General features: G+C 39.1%; 1 protein-coding gene across 1 annotated transcript in view; it reads right to left on the reverse strand.

The window, feature by feature from the left end:
- Positions 1–22,279, reverse strand: part of LOC119726362 (scavenger receptor cysteine-rich type 1 protein M130-like) — a 47,841-nt gene that overhangs the window by 24,476 nt on the left and 1,086 nt on the right. The window contains exons 2-7 of the mRNA XM_038198018.1: positions 15,776–15,837; positions 13,940–14,002; positions 13,096–13,209; positions 10,830–11,035; positions 9,742–9,874; positions 9,006–9,335 (exon numbers count right to left, since the gene is read on the reverse strand). Of these exons, the coding sequence (XP_038053946.1) occupies positions 9,006–9,335; positions 9,742–9,874; positions 10,830–11,035; positions 13,096–13,209; positions 13,940–14,002; positions 15,776–15,824 (895 nt within the window). The 5' untranslated portion in view covers positions 15,825–15,837. The remainder of the gene's footprint in view (positions 1–9,005; positions 9,336–9,741; positions 9,875–10,829; positions 11,036–13,095; positions 13,210–13,939; positions 14,003–15,775; positions 15,838–22,279) is intronic.

Below are 22,279 nucleotides of genomic sequence, written 5' to 3' on the forward strand. Positions count from 1 at the left end.
CATATACCTATTGCTTAACAAACCTAATACAAAAAGAATTTTGAATTTAGCATATTGCATTCGTGAGATATGGCTTCAAGGTCCAAAACGTCAAAAATCGATATAAAATCACACGATGACGTCATGATGACGTCACCTCAATTTTTATCTATAACACATCCCGGTCTACCAATATACCGAGTTTCAACCCAATCCGACTTATAGTTCTTTAGATATAGGGTCCTAAAGTTTACACATTTCAGATGACGTCACGTGGCCCATGATGACGTCATGATGACGTCACTTTTCCATGCACGAGTTCACTTTGGGTCTTGACTCTGTGCCAAGTTTCATTAAGATTGAAGTATGTTCAGGGTCAAAAGTGGGGTCCAGAATCAAACATGTGCAAAGTCAATGGGATTTGGGATAGAAGAACAAGAAGAAGAAGTAAGAAAAAAAAATCAGAACAGAAACAAAGGCTTTTTCGCTGATGGCGAAAAAGCCAAAAATGAGAACAAAAACAAAGGCTTTTCCGCAACTTTGCGGAAAAGCCAAAAAAAATGAGAACAGAAAGAAAGGCTTTTTCGCAAAATTGCGAAAAAGCCAAAAATCTTAACGAAAACAAGTGCTGTTTCGGTGTGTCACCGAAACAGCTAAAAAGAAAAAAAACTAGAGCTGTATGTCTGTTTGCAAACAGAACACAGGGCTTTTTCGCATTTTACAAATATTTGTTTCGTTTGTCCTTTTGCAGTCACTTTTCAGAGTGCTTCATGCAGTTAAAGGGAAAATACAACATTTGCAAACATCAAAAAATAAAACTACCAAATCATTTTGAAATACCTTGCTGGACTGTTAGTGAATGACAATGTAAAGCATCCTGTATGATCATGGCACCTGGTATACTGTCATTTTCAAGAAAAGTGGTATTTTTGTATCAATTTCCAACGCTGATCGGCCGATCAGCGTTGGAAAAAACTGGCTTTTTTTCAAATACTGGCCCCAATTGACCATCTCACTTGTTTGCAATCGATTACACAGCTATGAACGGGTACAAGCCAGCTAGACTGGTTCCCTGACCTTACAATTCCCCAATGTATGTAAACTGCTCTGTTTCTTCTTATATGGAGTCAGGGAACCAGACTACAGGAAAATGATTGTTTTTCTTGGTTTTTATAGCATTTTCGAACCCAAAACCTCAAAAAAGTCAGTGTAACTATATTTGCTATATATTTCCAACCCCCCAATTCCATCCATTTCTGAAAATTACAGCAAAAGCAAATGATGTATATTCCCTATAAAGGTTGTAAAAAACGCTTAGAATAATTCCTAAAGTATAATTTTATCAAATGATGTCACTTGCCCTGCAATGACGTTATCCTTAAGACCCTTCTCAATGCACATTTTGTCATTGTGATTTTGGTTTGAACCAATTAAATTTAATGTCAATCCGATGAAAGAAAGTGTGCAATTTGTGGAAGTAGAATAAAATTATAAATATAAAAAAATTATCAAAACCAAACGATGACGTCATCGTGACGTCACTTTAAACTTTGTATACTAGTACCATATTTACCTACCCACTAAGTTTCATGACAGTCAGACCTTTCCTTATATGTATTTTGAGACATCGCATTTTTATGACGTCATAATGATGTCAGATACTGTTTTCAAAATTTTGTGCAAATACCTTTTACCTAACAGACCAAATACACAAAGAATTTTGAATTTTGCATGTTACGTTCATGAGATATGGCTAAAAGGTCAGAAACTTCAAATATTCATATAAAATCTCCGGATGACGTCATCATGGCGTCACCTAATTGTTTTTTTTACCTATAACACATCCCGGTCTAGCCACATACCAAGTTTCAACCCAATCAGACTTACAGTTCTGTAGATATAGGACTTCATAATATGCACGTAAATTTTCAAAAATCAATAAAAAAAAAATTGGTGATGACGTCATCATGACGTCATAGTCTTGGCATAATTTTTGTATGAGGGTCTTAATTGGCTGTAACATTGATGACGATTCCAGATTGCAAAGTTATAGAAATGGTGGCTTGAAAACGTGTACAAAGTCAAAGGGCTAACACGTGTACAAAGTTAACGGGCTAAACAAAATCCCACTGAAAAATTGCACCTTTAAATTTGTAATTTGCCTTTGAACTGAAACATTTTTATGAAATATTACTTGATATTCTGACCATTAGGAATGTGTTCAATCGAATGACAGCGCGAAAAAAATACGATTTCTCTTTCCTTCTCAAAGTAATTCTCGGCTGAAGTTCAGAACTACTCAGTAAGATATCAGTGTTGTATAACAAAAGACTTGTGGAAAATCCAACTGCAGAAAAACTGCACCTTTAAATACGTAACATAGGGTTTTTCGGCATGATGATTTTTTATTATACGTCCCTGACTATGCGCATGCATGAACATAAAATCTGTCAAAGTTAGCCGAAAATCGGCTAAAACGGTCACTGTGATGTGGACAGGATTTGACCTCGGCAACACGTGCTCGGCAGGCTGAATGACATACGATGTATGTGCGTAACCTACGTGTATGTACATATAGACGTTCTGTGCATGTTTTAAAGCAGAGGTATTGTCAACCTGAAGTTTTAAGCGTGCGCAGGGCATGTCCGAGTTCGCTTATTGCCTCGAAGCTTTGAAATGTTTTAGACCTACCCTTAAATCGACAATTAAAGTAAAAACTAACATAAAAACTGCCGTGGTTGATTTTTCAGGAATTTTCAAATGAAAAAGGGTCTTTTCATTATAACTTCCGGTCTGATGACGTCATTCGCCTAAAACTTCGCACATGTCTTAAGTGGATCAAGGTCATCATATACACCAATATTTAGGCGATTCCGACAAACTTCGCCACAGACATCTATTCAAAATACATTTTTTAAAATTTTCAACCTGTCGCTAGAGGGCGCTCGCAGATTGCATGACGTCATCGGTAGATGATTTGAAGAATACTTTTAGCAAAGAGACTAACACCGTTGAAAGCAAGTTCATATCTATTATCATTTTTAAATAATAAGCCACTTCCGGTTTTGGCCTTTTTCGACCGGAAGCAAGGGTCACGTGATTTCACGCACACTGAATGAAATAAAGACCTTAAACTACTCTACCACTTGCCGGCAACAGAATGCTGCGGACGCGTACGGTTGATTTCTTATGCATTTTTAAATATTAAAAGTGTCACAATTTAATTGCCTATAAATACACACCTGATGACGTCATCATGACGTCATCATTACACAATGTTGTTTGAATTAGGGTCTTTGCTTGGACAAATATTGGTGCAAATGAATTACTGGCAAAGAGTCAAAAATGCCCTTTGAAAATCGACAATTGTTTTCTAAATTTCTGTGTACAAAGTCTATGGGAAAAATTAAATATTCAAAAATCTATAATAAATTAGTCGATGACGTCACCATGACGTCAATCTTCGGGACACATCTTTGCTATAGGGACTATGCTTATGCAAACTTAGAATGATGTATGACAAAGATTAATGCCAAAAGTGGAGGCCAGAAAAAACGTGCACAAAGTCTATGGGGTTTAGGCGACAAAAAGAAGAAAGAAGATGAAACTAGAGGTCTATGTCTGTTTGCAACAGAACATAGGGCTTTTCCGCATTATGATTTTTTTTAATCAATAATATGCCCTGAATATTCATGAACATAAAATCTGTCAAAAGAATTTTGCATTTTGCATGTTGCGTTCGGGAGATATGGCTAAAAGGTCAAAACAAATAAATATTCATATAAAATCTCAGGATGACGTCATGATGACGACACCTCATTTTTAATCTATAACACATCCTGGTATAGCCACATACCAAGATTCAACCCAATCGGACTTACATTTCTGTAGATATAAGACTTCACAATATGTACGTAAATTTTCAAAAATCAATAAAAAATTAGGTGATGACGTCATCGTGACGTCATAGTCTAGGCAGAATTTTTGTATGAGGGTTTTCCTTGGCTGTAACTTTGATGACGATTCCAGATAGCCAAGTTATAAAAATGGTGGCTTGAAAACGTGTACAAATTTGAAAATCCAACAGCAGAAAAACTGCACCTTTAAATACGTGATTTGCCTTTAAACTGAAAGATTTTATCAAATATTACTTGATATTCTGACTCTTGGGAATATTTTCAATCAAATGACAGGCTTAAAAAAATACGATTTCTTTTTCCTTCTCATAGTAATTCTCAGCCGAAGTTCAGAACTACTCAGTAAGATATATCAGTGTTGTATAGGAAAAGACTTGTGGAGAAAGCTGTGTACAAAGTCTATGAGCAAAATTAATTATTCATGAATCCATAATAAATCATTTGATGATGACGTCATCATGATGTCATAGTCTTGGCATAATTTTTGTATGAGGGTCTTTCTTGGCTGTATTTTTGATGACGATTCCAGATCGCCAAGTTATGAAAATGGTGGCTTGAAAACGTGTACAAAGTCAATAGGTTAAAAATCCCACAGCAGAAAAACTGCACATTTAAATTAGTGATTTTCCTTTAAACTGAAACATTTTTATAAAATATTACTTGCTATTCTAACTCTTGGGAATATTTTCAATCAAATGACAGGCGTAAAAAAATACGATTTCTTTTTCCTTCTCATAGTAATTCTCAGCCGAAGTTCAGAACTACTCAGTAAGATATATCAGTGTTGTATAGGGAAAGACTTGTGGAGAAAGCTGGGTACAAGTCTATGAGAAAAATTAATTATTCATAAATCCATAATAAATCACTTGATGACGTCATCATGACGTCACTCTTCGGGACACATCTTGGCTACAGGAACTATGCTTATGCCAACTTTCAATGATGTCTGACAAAGATTAATGCCAAAAGTGATATAATACGTCCCTGTCTATGCGCATGCATGAACATAAAATCTGTCAAAGTTAGCCGAAAATCGGCTAAAACGGTCACTGTGGACAGGATTTGACCTCAGCAACACGTGCGCTGCAGGCTGACTGACATACGATGTATGTGCCTATGTACAACGTACGTGCATGTACATGTACATGTACATTGTGGACGTCCTGTCCTGTGCATGTTTTGAAGCAGAGGTATTGTCAACGTGAAGTTTTAAGCGTGCGCAGGGTATGTTCGAGTTCGCTTATCGCCTCGAAACTTTCAAATGTTTTAGACCTACCCTTCAATCGACAATTAAAGTAAAAACAAATATAAAAACTGCCATGGTTGATTTTTCAGGAATTTTCAAATGAAAAAGACTCTTTTTATTATAACTTCCGGTCTGATGACGTCATTTGCCTAAAACTTCGCAAACGTCTTAAGTGGGTCAAGGTCATTATATACACCAATATTTAGGCGATTCCGACAAACTTCGCCACAGACATCTATTGAAAATACATTTTTGCTAATTTTCAACCTGTCGGTAGAGGACGCTCGAAGATTGCATGACGTCATCGGTAGATGATTTGAAGAATTCTATCGGCCAAGAGACTAACACCGTTAAAAGCAAGTTCATTTCTATTACCATTTTCAAATAATAAGCCACTTCCGGTTTGGGCCTTTTTCGACCGGAAGCAAGGGTCACGTGATTGCACGCACACTGAATAAAATGAAGACCTTAACCTGCTCTACCACTTGCCGGCAACAGAATGCTGCGGACGCGTACGGTTGATTTCTTATGCATTTTTAAATATTAAAAGTGTCACAATTTAATTGCCTATAAATAAACACAGGATGACGTCATCATGACGTCATCATTCCACAATGTTGTTTGAATTAGGGTCTTTGCTTGGACAAAGATTGGTGTAAATGAATTACTGGCAAAGAGTCAAAAATGCCCTTTGAAAATCGACAATTATTTTTTAATTTCTGTGTACAAAGTCTATGGGAAAAATTAAATATTCAAAAATCTATAATAAATTAGTCGATGACGTCACCATGACGTCAATCTTCGGGACACATCTTTGCTATAGGGGCTATGCTTATGCTAACTTAGAATGATGTATGACAAAGATTAATGCCAAAAGTGGCGTGTAGAATAAACGTGTACAAAGTCTATGGGGTTTTGGGAAAAAGAAGAAGAAGAAGAAGAAGAAGAAAGAAAAAAAATCAGAACAAAAAGAAAGGCTTTTCCGCAACAATGCGGAAAAGCCAAAAAAAAAAAATGAGAGGTTTATGTCTGTTCAATCAACAGAACATAGGGCTTTTTCGCATTGTTGATTGTTGTTGTTGATTGTTGATGTTGATTGTTGATTGTTGCTGTTGATTGTTGATTGTTGATGTTGATTGTTGACGTTGATTGTTGATGTTGATTATTGAAGTCGATTGTTGGTGATGTTTCTGATGATGATTGTTTATGTTGGTTATTGATGTTGATTGTTGATGATTGTTGATGTTAATTGTAAATTGTTGATTTTGATTGTTGATTGTTAATGTTGATGTTGATTGATGATTAGTTGATGCTGATTGTTGATGTTGATTGTTGATGTTGATGATGTTGTTGTTGAATGCTGATGTTAATTTTTGATATTGATCTTTGATGTTGATTTTGTTGATGATTGTTGACGTTGATTGTTGATGTTGATTATTTATGTCGATTGTTGATGATGTTTCTTGATGTTGATTTTTGATGTTGGTTATTGATGTTGATTGTTGATGATTGTTGATGTTAATTGTTAATTGTTGATTTTGATTGTTGATTGTTGATTGTTGATGTTGATGTCGGTTGATGATTATTGATAGTTGATTGTTGATAGCCGATGATTTTGGTGTTGATTGTTGATTTTGACTGTTGATTTTGATTTTTGATTTGTTATTGTTGATTAGTTGATGGTGATTGTTCAATGATGTTTATATGTGTTTTCAACTATCGCATTTTTGATGACGTCATGATGACGTCACATTCTTTTCAAAATTTTGTGTATATACTTATTCCCTGTCAAACCAAATACAAAAAGAATTTTGAATTTTGCATGTTGCGTTCGTGTGATATGGCTTAAAGGGTCCAACAACTCATAAAATCATATAAAATCGTATAATGACGTCATTATGACGTCATTTCAATTTGTACCTATAACACATCCTGGTCTACCTACATACCGAGTTTCAATACAATCAGACTTACCGTGCTGTAGATATTGGGCTTTGAAAGATGAACTTTTAAGATGACGTCACGTGACCCATGATGACGTCATTATAACAATACTTGGCGGTGCTCATTATTCTTTTGTGGACTTAGCCTGTACCAAGTTTGAAGCGACTTGGATGAATAAAAGTGTTAAATTTCGTAATCAGAATAAAATTGTAAATATTTAAAAAATCGTTAAAAATCTGTCGATGACGTCATCGTGACGTCATTTCATATTTTGTGCACTGGTTCAATTATCTACCCACCCACCAAGTTTCAGTACGATCGGACATTCCCTTATATGTGTTTTACAAAATCGCATTTTTGATGACGTCATCATGACGTAACACATTTTTCAAAATTTTGTGCATATACCTATTGCTTAACAAACCTAATTCAAAAAGAATTTTGAATTTAGCATATTGCATTCGTGAGATATGGCTTCAAGGTCCAAAACGTCAAAAATCGATATAAAATCACACGATGACGTCATGATGACGTCACCTCAATTTTTATCTATAACATATCCCGGTCTACCAATATACCGAGTTTCAACCCAATCCGACTTATAGTTCTTTAGATATCGGGTCCTAAAGTTTACACATTTCAGATGACGTCACGTGGCCCATGATGACGTCATGATGACGTCACTTTTCCATGCACGAGTTCACTTTGGGTCTTGACTCTGTGCCAAGTTTCATTAAGATTGAAGTATGTTCAGGGTCAAAAGTGGGGTCCAGAATAAAACATGTGCAAAGTCAATGGGATTTGGGATAGAAGAACAAGAAGAAGAAGTAAGAAAAAAAAAAATCAGAACAGAAACAAAGGCTTTTTCGCTGATGGCGAAAAGGCCAATGAGAACAGAAAGAAAGGCTTTTTCGCAAAATTGCGAAAAAGCCAAAAATCTTAACGAAAACAAGAGCTGTTTCGGTGGGTCACCGAAACAGCTAAAAAGAAAAAAAAAATCTTAACGAAAACAAGAGCTGTTTCGGTGTGTACACCGAAACAGCTAAAAAGAAAAAAGAAAAAAAAAATCTTAACGAAAACAAGAGCTGTTTCGGTGTGTAACCGAAACAGCTAAAAAGCAAACACTATTTTATGTGCCGCTAGGGGGCACCCTTTTGGATGATAACGTCATCACACTGTTTTTGCGTCTTACATTTCTCACTTAACACTTTCATACATTTTGTATGTGTGTATTAAAAAGCTCCCACTTTGGGGTTATATGACGTTTTTAGTGCACTTCCGGTAAAAAATTGCTTTGTTTTGATTTCAAGGTAACTTCTTCATTTTGAATTCACCTAACTTTGACCTTCCGCTAGCCCCGGAAGGAAGAATCAAACGACTCAAAAATGTTTAGGCCTGTCAAGGTATTGTCCATCAGAACACAAAATATGAACGTGATCGTTCATTTTGTTCATGAGTTATAATTGACGGAAAATTGTAACATTTTGACCAAAAATCGCTTGTAATTTGACACCCGATGACGTCATCGTGACGGCAGACTAATATGCACCACTTGGGATGATGGTCGATATATATTGAAAGTTACAAATTCATATCATAAACTGTCTAGGAGATAACCCGTGGAGAAGTATTCTCCGGAAAAAAAAGAAAGAAACAAAGATTAATCGCAACAAATCCAAAGAGTGGTCGGGTTGTGCCCGACCACTCAAAAACGGGAACATTCCAACAAGGAAACACAAGTATAGTACAGGGAAGGAAATTATCGGAATCCAGTGAAAATGGAGGAGTGAATATAGGCTAATCATAAAGTACTTTGACATTAAATGCACCGAGGAATAAAAAAAGGCTAATGAGCCAGACATTTAATTTTGATAAGAAAAAGGAACAATGTATTCAGGCGGACTAAAACTGACACCTACTTTTTAGGTTGCAAACTACTCCGGCAACGTTTGAGCTTTCACACTGCTGGTAGTTGGCGCAGACAAACGGGCAGTCGACCAGTCGGCTCTCCGTCCCCTCACAGGCGACTTGGTTCATCATGATCGGCAGGTCGCCTCCCCCAAATTCTGAGGCTGTCATGACCTTGGTTGCAGCACCGAGGTCCAGCTGACGGCACACCGTGTTGGCGTCGTTAAACCCCCAGTCATTACCACACACCGCTCCCCAGGTTCCTGTTTCGTGACGGTAGATTTCCACTCGGCCACTCCAAGCGTCAGTGCCATTCACTAACCTCACATAACCATCGGGGACTGTAAAATAATTTGCCATTTTGAATTAAACTATAAGAACGACTGCAAGTTTAAAAAGTTAAAAAGGTTAAACTATCAATCAATTGTGATATCAGCTTCACTCGTTTTCTTTTAGTTGATCTAAAAAAAACAACGTATACAATGTAACGGAAAAATCAAACACTTTCATAGAACTTCAGGACATTTTGTTGTCGATTAAAAAAACATTACTGAATTAGTTTGAATGTAAATCGAAATATCCTGCAGATAGAATAATTTAATAAAGCTTTAATTTGAAAAAAAAATCTCATGTAGAGGTCGGGCTGTCAAATGTCATGTCTTAAAGATCTTTAAATCATTTTTGAACAACATGAATGACTTTGCTCAATGTGATTTTTCTAACGAATCAATAGCTTTCATTAAGTACCTTGGCATCCGAATACCTCAAACCTCACGTAGTAATAGGAATCTTCCCAGGCCAGTGGTAGTATGCGAACAAACCTTGTGAAGGGTACCACAGGAAAGGTGACATTCGTCGGCAGACCACTGCTCAAGGTGAACTAAAAATAAAAAAAACCAAGCAAAAGCAGGATTAGAGGAAACTGTGCAATTTTCATTTGGAACATTTCGGTACATGCCGGTACAGTTCTAGGTAAAATATATTTGTTGCATAGGATGTTTTTCCCTTACATGCCTGCATGGGTGAATCATGGAAAATAGTTTGCCTTTGGTTTGCTATATATTGCTTCAATTACCATAGACAGTAATAAGTTATAATAATTTAATACAGGTGTCCCATGTACATTTAACAAAAAATTATGATAAAAAAAGATCGGAACATATATCATCATTTCGATCCACAACATCGTTAGACTGGATTGAGTTAATTTCGGCTTCAAATTTCAACGAATGGATATCCTTTTCGCAGATTAATTAGCCCAAAGTTTAGTACAATTAGTCCTAACTTCGGAACATTCGTCTCAGGTGGATATTCTGCTTTTTCCCATTCGTATTAGCGCTTCGATCTTTTCATTCATCATTCCTGTCATGCATGGTGATGGAGGAGATTAAAGGATGACAATAAGGACAGGCGCGGATCCAGAGGGAGGAGGTTGGGGGTCAAACCCCCCCCCCCCCACCAGCTCCGTCCCCCCCAAAAATGTAAAAGATTTTGACACATATCATGTAATTATTTTTAAAAAAGGAACAAAGACAACAATCTCAGAACCTATATCGTTTACCTTGGAAAAGTAAGGTAGCACTTTAATGCAAGGGTTTGAACTATAGAATTTTAAAGATTTAAAGAAATGGGAGTAAATAAACCAAACAAATAATAATTATTGCTTTTTTCAATACAATGCAAATCTCCACATGTTGTATTTGCCAAAATTACAACAGAGTTTCAAACTGAAATACCTTGGTTTCAATTTGGAACTAGCATTTTTAGGCCAACATACTGTGGAAAGCGATTGATAGAGATGACTGAATGTTTGGAGAGCGCCCTCCGTAACTCACTCTGACTGCTCCACCGTCAGCATCGGCTAAACTCTGCCAGTCATCCGACTCGGCTGTGAGGCTGTGCTGAACTGAAAATATCCTGACATAAAGACTGGTTCCTGGGTCGTATCCTTGCATGGTGAGCCCGGTAACCACCGTGGGTTTACCCAGGTCGACCTGGATCCACTGATCTGCTAAAGTTGTTGGTCTCCATCCATAGATTCCTGTTGGACATGATAGAATGGTTTCATTGTTATCGTAATGGAAAGTGTGCCTATGTGAAAATAATGCGCAAATTCAAAAATAACACCTACAATCAGGAGGCTAAAATCTTCTTTTGACGTATACATTGTGGAAGCGGCGAGGAGGAACCATGGTCGGAGTAAATTTCAGCTACGATACGTCGAATTTCGTCGAACAAATACGGTCACTGGCAAGGTTTTGCAGAAAATTTGAATGTAATTCAGACGAACATAATTTTTTTTTATCTAGATATAAAACAATCAATCGCCAATTTCACTACGCGGTATATACCGCGAGGTAGCGCGAGCGATAAACCGCTGTGCTGGTGGAAACTGGTGCAGATTTGCCAAAATAAACCTGAATTCTGACCAATCACCGTTTGGGTGGTTTATATATGGAGCTTGGTCATACCGTTATCTTTCATTAATCATCAGCATGAATTTGCATAGTTCCAAGGTTTTTTTTCCATCCAATTGTTTATTACCACGCAACGCTGCGCTTCTAGTGTAAATTGGCCCTCATGCTTGAGTTCAGCGTAATAATGAAATTATAAAGAGAATATCTGTGTTAGCAAATCCACTAAAAGAAAACGTTCGCCCATTAATTCCATGTTTATGCTACTGACCGAAGTCTGTGGTCTCCATTCTTTGCCTACAGCGTTATAATAGTATACGAAACTGCGCTAAACCTGCGAGCATATATATAACTGCATACAGCATAAATATGATAATATCGTTCCATTTAATAAAAAGTATATAGTAATAGCCCTTTATACAACGCCTGAATAAATCCCTGTCATCTGATTGGTGAATTGTAGATCACGTGACATATTATTATTCGGTATAATGCACGGTGCGACCATGCGTTATACCCATGCGTTATACCGTTTCACTTTGCGCTTGTTCCATGACGCGGTATTTGCGTGCAAAATGCATGCTGGTGTGCGCGTTCAGCGTAGCGCGTATTGTTCCAAAGAGCCAGCCTTACAGCGTTGGGTTCAAAAATTTTCGTGAAGGGGTAGTTCAACATCTTTAAAATCAAAGCAAATTGTAGTTTATAATTTACCAATCAAATGACGAGAATTTATTCAGGTGTTGTATCAAACAGATAACGAATGTTTTACGTTCGTGCGATGGAAAGAATAATTTCATTCGGTGACAGATTGAATGTTCTATTCCACTAGAACTTTCAATCTGTCACCTCATGAAATTATTCTTACCATCGCACTCACAAACATTCGTTATTTGTATAATAGTACATGTTATATGTCACAAGTTATCTGTATTTTAATTTAAATACCCCAAAATTCAGCTATGTACCACTGTTCATGTACCGATACGCATTGATTCAATACCGTTTGACAGAGTTGTAATGACTCGAGTCAATGACTCGACTTGAGTCCGACTCGCGTCATAATTTTTGGTGACTCGACTCGACTCGAGTCCCTATGGGTCAATGACTCGACTCGACTTGAGTCACTGCGAGCAAATGACTCGAATCGAATCGAGTTTCTCATCAGAATGACTCGACTCGACTCGAGGAAATCTAATAAGACTCGACTTGCCCAAGAAAACAGACAAATATCACCATCATCATTTGGAGGAAAAGACTTGACTTGTTCCTCATATGCATAACACAAAGTCTGACATAAACTAATGGCTCATTCTTGAGAGTCTTGACTCGAGTCTTAAAAATATATTTAGTATTGTCTTAAAAATATATTTAGTATTTGAATACCTGTGAATGTGTAATCTCGGGTTCTCAATCATCTGATAGCTTGAATGCATTTAGCATTCATGGACAGCTGTAAAAAGTGGGTTCTTTTTAGTAAAACGAGTATGCATAGGTTCTGACAGTATGGATCAATTTCAGTAATTCTTTTTTTTCATGAGTGAAAGACATTCGTTTTATAATACGCTCTATTGATGTATAAAATGTACTTGCTTTTAAAGGGGAAAACTGATTAATCCAGGTCACTTTCTTTGTGACTCACCCTGTTTTTATGGAGAATTGATGTTTATAGAAAGGATACGAGACCTACCTTCATTAAGTCGAGCGGTGCTTGGGGAATAGCCACTATAGTAGGATGATGCCGTGAGGCTGCGATCATGGATACGTCCGTCTTCCATCCCCAAGACCTCGGGGCTGCATGGTGCTAATGAAATAATAAGGAATCAATCATTCAGCAATTCAACGGGTTAAATCAGGACTTAATGTAACTCGACTGCACTGGCGTCGCTGGTGATGGATAATCCTAAAATTGGGCCAAAGTAAGGTTTTGGGAAACCTTAAGACTTAAGGACAAGTCACTAGACAGTTGAGGTTTGTCTGTCGGCGCCCCCAATATCTACTTGCACAGTTAAACGTTACTTGTTTAATCATCATTTTTATGAAGTGAAAATCAAATGCATATTGTCCATTGTGTGCCAGATAAAAATAATCATTCAAAATAGGGATTCAAACCGCATGCGTATCCCGTCTAGGTTGGAAATGTAATGGGAACCGACGTACACTCATTATTGGGGTCGAGGATGCACAATTCCCCCCCCCCCCCAAAAAAAAATATAATTGCAATACCAAGCGTCGGTACGTGCGCGGTAGCTGTCCATATCGCGGCGCGTGGCGGGCGAACGAACACAACCCGGCCAATACCGACTTGATTTCAAGTCTTGGAAACCGTTCAGGCTCAGTGAATGGGAGACAGGCAGTAATGAATGCCTGATGATTTGTTTGGATACCCATATTGGCCTGTCGAGCATATTTAATTTCATGGCGTTCCGCGGCAATTACAACGACTTTCGCATGGGCACACTGTGCCCCCCCCACCCCGGTCCTGAAAGGGCTAAGGTATTGTCTCCTTTCAGTTTAATTGATTGTTAAATTACCTGAAGGAAATACGAATCCAACAGGGGTAGGTCCCTCGCTGATAGGGTGACAGGAACATAATTCTGTAAATTAATGTAAACAATTAAAAAATTAGTCATGATTGGTGAAGCAGTGTGTGTGTGTTCCCAGTTCAGGCATGTTGATAGTTCGTATACTCGGCTGGATCAGACTGTTGGGCAATAGGACCAGGCGCTGATCCGGGAGGGGGGGGGGGGGTAAAAAAACACCACCCCTCAGCTCTGTCAATTTTTTTTTCTTCATAGAAATTCCTTAAAAATAATGCGAAACGCCCCCCTGCTCTCACACCCAAAATATATTATACTGGTAATAATGTCCGCCTGTGCACAACATTTAGACAGCGCCCCTACTGTGAAAATTCCTGGATCCGCCCTGGGTACTCGCCTTTTATCTCTGTGACTAGGGCCACCCATGAACGCCAACAGGTAAATTGGGTTTTCAAGTCCTTGCCTTAATCTTTGGATTTCCTCGGAATTAATTTATAAACTCAATGTATTTTATACTCGGGCTAAAATAATCACTGCCATGTTGGAAACTTACCTCTATGCTTGTGATTTATTTTTCAAAAAGAAAATGTACTGTAAATCGATATTTAACTTTATGAAGATCAAAGTCAATTATCATCTGAATTTAATAACGACAGGCGCAGAAGTCTTTATACTAGTGCTGTAGTACTCGTACTCGGTACTCGTACTCGAATACTACTGGAGTCCTTTTTTTGGAGTTTTCGTTCTCGTACTCGTACTCGAATGTCAAAGTACTCGTACTCGAAATGACGGTACTCGTAGTCGGGCAGCAAAGCACTCGTACTCGACATGTCAAAATTTTACTCGATCATCAACGTACTCGTACTCAAATAGCAGTACTCGGAAAAAAAATGTTATAGCTTTACTACTACGGCCGTATTTTATCAATACTTTCAGTTAGAAATGGTTGATTGGCTTGCGGAGAAATCAAAGTTTCCTGACTTTCCTGTACGCACGTCCGGACAAACACAACCAACAGCTAGCCATGAGTTGGTCTGTATATCGGTCTGACTGGGCCTTGGCCAATTACGCACAATGCACAATGAACCATTTGCAGTATGGGCCCCTAGTCTGGTTCCGGCGTCAGGCCCACAGACACACACAGGCCTAGGATTATCACGTCAGGGAAGCAGATTATGCGTAGTGCACGTACGTTACCACGAATCTGCCACGTTGCACGTTGTGCCGTCCACGTTCGCTTGTCAACAGTTGTCGGCCTCTGAATAATGTGTGGCAATTTTGTGACCAAGTTGTAACTTGTTCGTGACGAAAATCACAAAATATCTCGTCTGTATACAAGTACTCGTACTCGGAAGTACTCGTACTCGTACTCGGAAGCACAAGTACTTGTTCTCGGAGACCTCTACATGTACTCGGAAGTACAATTATTCGTACTCGTACTCGGCAATCTAAGTACTCGGTAGTACTCGGTACTCGGAAAAAAGTACTCAACTAAGAAGTAACTACAACTGCTTTATACATGTATACTGGCATAGTCCTAGTGATGTGCCTGATTAGTTTAGGCATGTTATTCACAGCTGGAAATTAACTTATCACCCTTCATCAAAAGTTGTTTTATCGAATTGATTAAGCGCATTAAGCATCCAGTGAATTCTCCATGGAATAGCGTCGGTAAAAACAGAAAGACCAAATTAAATCCTATCACTTTTTGGAAAATGGATTCTTTCTATACAAATTGCAACACAAAAGACCAACAAGGATGAGGAAAATAACGGACAATAAAAATAAAAATATTTAATATATTTATGAATTCTTGATTGTCACACTTACGGCAAACAATGCTGAGCACAAGCACAGAAAGAATCCAAGTCGATGTCATTGTTGCTGTTTATCTGAAAAATAAATGTTGAATGAAGTTGATTCGCTCAGACAATCTCCTGGAGCAGTTGTACCACGAGATGGATGCGGTACGACACCTTTAGAATCGTCAGTGATCTTAGCTTCCCCATCATATTCGCACGCAGGGCCAAAACCACAAGATAATTCTCTGGAAATATTTTCAATTGCATGTACTGTGTACGTGTACATGTACTACATACCCAAATAAAATCTCTAGTTGATACAATTTAAAATGCTAAGTAATGATGGAATGGTGGACTTCTTGTTTCTATAAACAGTGATGGTTGATGATCTAAGCTCTCTGCTACACACACTTTCCCTAAGTGGTGGCAGCATGCCTCTAAATCTTTAGGGTTAAGAAGTTTGTTACCAAACTTAAGCAGCAGATCCTCCCTCCAAGATTTAAGGGTAGGCAACCCAAGCACGCTGAGTACTGCGGTGTAAGAGTCATAGCCATGGCCAAGAATTATACGCACTGCACGTCTCTGTATATTTCCAATGGCATCACTTTGGCGGACACTAATAGAACTGTGCCAAACCTGACTAGCATACTCTTAAATGGACCTTATGTAGCCAGTGTACACAGCAACCATGTGAGAGGTGGGTATATTAGCCTTCTTAAGAATACACAAAGTGTACAACCTACGGGATGCCTGAGAGATTATGTGGTATGCATGTCCTTTCAAGTCATTTTGTACAGTAACACCAAGTAACTTCATAGAGGTCACAGGGTTCAATGCTGCGGCATCAAGTTTAAATAAGGACCTAGGAGTGTCACGCTTCAAAAAACTTAATATCATGGTCTGACATTCAGATGGCATTGGAAGTACATTGTTGTCATAACACCAACTTGACAAGTCATCAAGATAGTTTTGCATGTGAGATGGTTGACCATGCTTCACTACTTCACATATAGTTAAATCATCAACATATTTCCAATGTCTACAGTTTGCAGCTGATGCACAATTAACCAAAATCAGAAACAGAATGGGACCCAATTTGGTGCCTTGAGGAACTACGCAGGAAATACCCTGAGTCGTTGACAAAAGGCCGCAGAGTTTAGTATTTTGGGTGAGGAAGCTGCAGACAGTGGAAATGATAGAATGTCTATACTCCAAGTTCAATGAGCTTTCGAATGACAATGTTATGGTTTACCCGATCCAAAGCCTTCGTAAAATCTATGGCACATTGCACAAAGGCTAGCAAAATGACCAGGTCTATCAAGTCCCTCATGCACAAAGTTAAGCATGTCCACGCGATAGTGCACAGTGGAGCTGCCTTTGATTGACATCCAGCTTTGAAGAAATGTCTTCGAGGATCCACTTTGCGAGAAAGGTTTCAAACACTCTTGCGAAAATCGGTGTGAGGGATATTGGCCGAAGCTGGTCGAGGCTTGATATATTCCTCTCCTTAGGAATGGGCACAATAGTTGCTGTCTTCCAAACGGAGGGAAACTTTACTTCGAGTAGGAAGGCGCGGTTGTACCAGCAGGTGAGAGGGTCAGCCAATTCATGAGCAAACTCGATCACTGATCAGTCGTACTGGCAAATGGGTGGCCGTCTTCGGTTGGCTTCAGACCCTTGAGGGTCTTAAGCACTTGGCCCCTGTATATAAGAGAGGGTGGTGACCTGGCTGGTAAATATAACGGTAAAGCTTGGAGATCAAGGGCAGGCAACTGATTGCATGTATCAGCGAAGTGGCAATTGATGGTTTCAGATATAGTTTCTGGGACGACGTCAGCACAAGGGATCATGGCACTTTGAATTTGTCCGTGCTATTCGCCAGGCTGGCTACACTTCGTATGTTGGACTGTGTGCTTATAGATCTCACACACTAGGCAGTCCTAATTTTCCGCTGTATCTTGTTACGAAGTGAACGCAAATTGTCCATGTTACCACTTCAAAAGACGTGTTGTCGTTGTTTAACTAACTGCTCCAAGCGATGTGTCCTCCAAGGTTTGTCATTTTTCTGCAGTGTAGAGGTTAACAGTGGAAAATGGAAATTGTAGGCATCTGTAACTGTAGTCAAGGAGTTTCCCACTGAATCAGTACATGAGTCAGTGAGTGTGCTGTTCCAGTGTCGTAGTCGACTATCCACTGACCAAACGAACTCACCGAAGAATCTCTGTAGGGTCGAAAACTTGTTGCGCCCTTTTTCTGTTGATGGAGTTCGCAGACCGCCAAGAGGAGGTCACAGCAATGATCACTAGCTCCCAGAGGTGGGAGTCTCTCAGGTTCCTTGAACAGGACAGGACAATTGGTGAAAATATTGTCCAGGGTAGCATTACCACGATTAGGGAATGAAATCAATTGTGTCATACTCAAGTTAGCCTCGATTGGGTCACATTTCAAGCCATTAAAATCACCGAAGAGGGCAATTATTGCTGACATATGTCTGACGCACGAATGTGATCTACAGCGTTGCATATGTGATCCAGAATCTCACATTCATATTTGAGTTAGGTTGATAGTAGATGACACCTATGTACAAACTTGCCAAACTTGAAATATATAGATCCGGTACCGCGCAGTGCTAACTTGGCAGGCGAAAGGACGGTCGACACTGGGGGTTTTGGGGAGTTGAGCCAAGGCGGATTCAGAAGATGTTTAGAGTGTCAATGATCCTGGTTTCAGATACTTCAAAATTACCTGATCGATTGTCTCATTAATGCAGATGGTATGCACGGCCATCGCTGCATGTTTACGACGCAAACTACCTTAAGTACGTGACATAATTGTAGCATCCAAACACCCACGTTGAATATATAATAATTGTGAAGCCACATATCACTTCCAGGCTAAACAATCTGTCTCCATCCTCCGATTCTATACTTAGTCAGGTGGCATAATTATGGCACTCGGTATTGTGACCGACTGGTTCAAAGCACCAATTTCAGATAGATTCTTACAGCCCTAAAGATATTTAGAAGGGGTGACACCTGAAATTCTTTTGGGAATTAAGGCTACCTTATTTGCATAAATTGTTAATTCCTGCCGTGTAAAATATTTGTTCGCAAATTTTGGAACATTTGAATTTTTTTAATTCCTTGAAAAATATATTGTGGGGATTCTACTTACATATCCTTACTTAAATAACATTTTCTTAAGCATATCAGAGATCGGATGATTATGAGGACATAATAAAAATCCAAAATGGCTACAATTATGCCCTAAAATTGCGCCTTTTACCCTTTTGCTCAGATGTCATCAAGTAGTTTTGCCTAACGTCGGTATTGATGGGCTTTAAATTAAAAAAAATACTTACTGCCAAGGTTACCCTAAAACAAAAATAAATGGGAAATCATGTGAAAATGATAATGTCTTCATATTTAGCCCAACAATCATTAGAAAGGGAAAATTAGGTGTCCGTAAATTGGGCTAAATATTAGGCTAAGGGTTGCGTAACGTGGAGAACTTGAACAAAGGCATGAGGGGCCATCCTCGCACAGACTTACTAAGATGGAAACCAGTCCATCGTCGGCCTGGCAAGCAGCTCACTCACACCGGTTGAGCAATGATATGCGCAGATTGAACGCGAAGCACTCTCAGTCACATGGGGACTTTGCACTATCATTTCTACCTATTATTGTTATAACTTTGAGGTTGTCACATGCTACAAACCGCTTGTGACACTCTTCAACTACCCCAATAGCAACCACCCATGAGAATTGAACGCTGGATCCTGAAACTGCAAGAATACAGATTCCAAGTAGCATATCAGCCTGGTTAACTGAGCTCGGCTGACTACCTCTCCAGACATCCGCTTCCAACGACCAAGCCAGCAAGCCACGAAGAAAAAAATGGCAGAACAACGTCAGCTTCGTGACCAGAGACTCCCAAAGACTCTCATACTGAGTGAAATATAAAATGCAACTGAGACTGATCACGCACTACAACTCTGAATCGAAGCCCTGAAAAGGAACTGGAAAACACTCATGAAGCAGGTCGTGGATCCTGACGCCAAAGGCACGCTGCAAAGCATGTACACAATACGCGACGAACTGACAGTTATCCCGAGAAATTACCTGATCCTACGGTGAAACTGCATCGTCATCTCCACTTCAGCCTAAAACCATGTCATCGAACTCGCCCATGAAGGACATCAGGGCATTTGAAAAAAAAAAACTAAACAATTGCTCAGGAAATCGGTATGGTTCCCTGGCATTGAAAAGCTGATTGAACGCAAAATCAGCCAGTGCATTCCATGCCAAGCAACATCGTCCAGCACATACGTGAGCCACTGCAAATGTCTACCTTGCCAGCCGGTTCCAGCAGGACCATGGCTTGAAGTCAGTGGGGATTTTGCTGACTTACCTTCAGGTGAATACCTTCTTGTTGTAAGAGATGTTTACAGCCGCTATCTTGTGGTCGGAATTGGAACTTCGACTTTCGTCAAGGCTGTCATTCCCAACTGGTTGCCATATTCTCACAATTTGGCGTTCCGCAAATTGTCCAGTCGGACTTCATTAAATTTGCAGCATATCTCGGGTTCAAGCATCGCCGCATTACACCCTTGTGGCCTCGAGCGAACGCTGAGCTGGGTAGAGCGATTCATGCGAACATTGAAAAATATATACCGCATCGCACATGTTGAGCAGAAAGCGTGGAAACAGAAACTCCACAAATTTCTACGCAATTACCGCGCCACACCACACTCAACTACAGGCTCTTCACCCGCCAGGTTCCTGTTCGGACGCCCCTTTCGCACATGCATCCCTCAGACACACATCATAACGGACGACACTGACCACGAAATTCTCGAACTCAACATGAAAAAGAACGCTGAAAAACACGATGTCAAAGAGACACAAGCCAATTTACTCGCGGATATCCAGTTTTGGAGAAGCGTGACTGCTTCATCAGATAGCAGCCAACCCCGTATGACACGTATGACCGGTTTTGCAAACACTGATGCGCATGCATCTAATTTGCATATTTTTCCATATTAGATCACGCCCCATTCGTTTTCGTTTTCTGTACTCTCGAGGTACCGATACTGCCAGGTTGCACGGACGGTGCCGTATGCCGTCTTCACACGTTACCCGGCCACCGTGGGTTGTACCACTTGGTAGTTGTTTTCTTAATTGTGATAAGAATGTAAACGAGCTGCGCATGCAAATACGCTCTTTCAAACCATTTCCCGGGCAGGAAAACAGTAAATCATCCTTTGTGAAAAGGAGCGGTAAATAGTCACCTTCTTGTACTATTGCTGGACCGGATGAGACAAAACTTGAGGGAAATCTTTTAAAAGTTTCGGCCAACGCAAGATCATATTCAAATAAATCGCCGCCACTTTAAACCTTTATTGAAATATTTATGTGAGGTGAACACACCTAATTTTCTTCTAATTTAAATATATCATTAATTACCATCTTTAAAAAAATGAATAAGATACAGTACAGGTTCTCATATAAGAACAACATTCGAAACGAATATTAGTGTTTTAATTGCGAAGTAAAATACAGTATAAATTAAGTAAAACGTAAAGCGCATAGGAAAAAAGATCATTGCTATTGGCCAACAATAGTGCTTGTCAAAGTTGCCAATGAGACATCCACCGAATGGCTTCATTTGGAATCGTTCACAATTGAAAACAAATATTCTTTGAGTTGTTGTGGTATGTCTCTAAGTTTGTATGGTAATGATTGCGTCTATGCATAATTCCTGCTTTTCAAGTTGGTCCACTGTTTGTACATCGCAGATACATCTAACAGGGTGTGGTTGAAATAAGTTACTATTGGTTATTATGTGACTTTATGTTGTTATGGTAATGATTGCGGTTATATCATAGTTCCGGCTTTTCAAGTTGATCCAGTGCTTGTAAGTCGCACTGTCGCAGATATATATCAAACAGGGTGTAGTTGAAATCATTTTCCATTGGCTAAAACATGCAATGTGACTTTATGTTGTTATGGTAATGATTGCTTTATGCATAATTCATGTTTTTCAAGTTGATCCAGTGTTTGCACATCGCACTGTTGCAGATACAGTCAACTTGGTGTGCCTGAGATCATTTTGTATTGGTAAAAACATGTCATGTGACATTATGTTGCCATGGCATTACTGACGTGAATGCGCAATTGGGTTCCCGTGTTGACCTGTATAGGGCCAGACATTTTTATGGGTAGAAATTGTCTAATATTTACGTATATCGTGTTGCTTTTGTCGTGAAGGCAATGCTCACTTCAAACTCAAAATTTGGGATTTAAGTTTGATGTTGCAGATGGCAACGGTTTAGAACCTTTCAAAAAGCAAACTCGGCTCATTTCGCGGTCATCTACTATAATAATGTGAGTCGATCAGGCAAGAATCAATGAAACCTTTTGTCATTGTGAAGTCGGGTTGAAAAGTTCTCTACCGGTTCCGTAATCAAAGTTTCTCGTGGGTGCCGTTCAAAAGTCAAAGCAGTAATGACCATGAAGAGTGAAACGATCAA

Source organism: Patiria miniata, unplaced genomic scaffold, assembly GCF_015706575.1.
Source record: "Patiria miniata isolate m_02_andy unplaced genomic scaffold, ASM1570657v1 HiC_scaffold_2, whole genome shotgun sequence".
NCBI lineage: Eukaryota > Metazoa > Echinodermata > Asteroidea > Valvatida > Asterinidae > Patiria > Patiria miniata.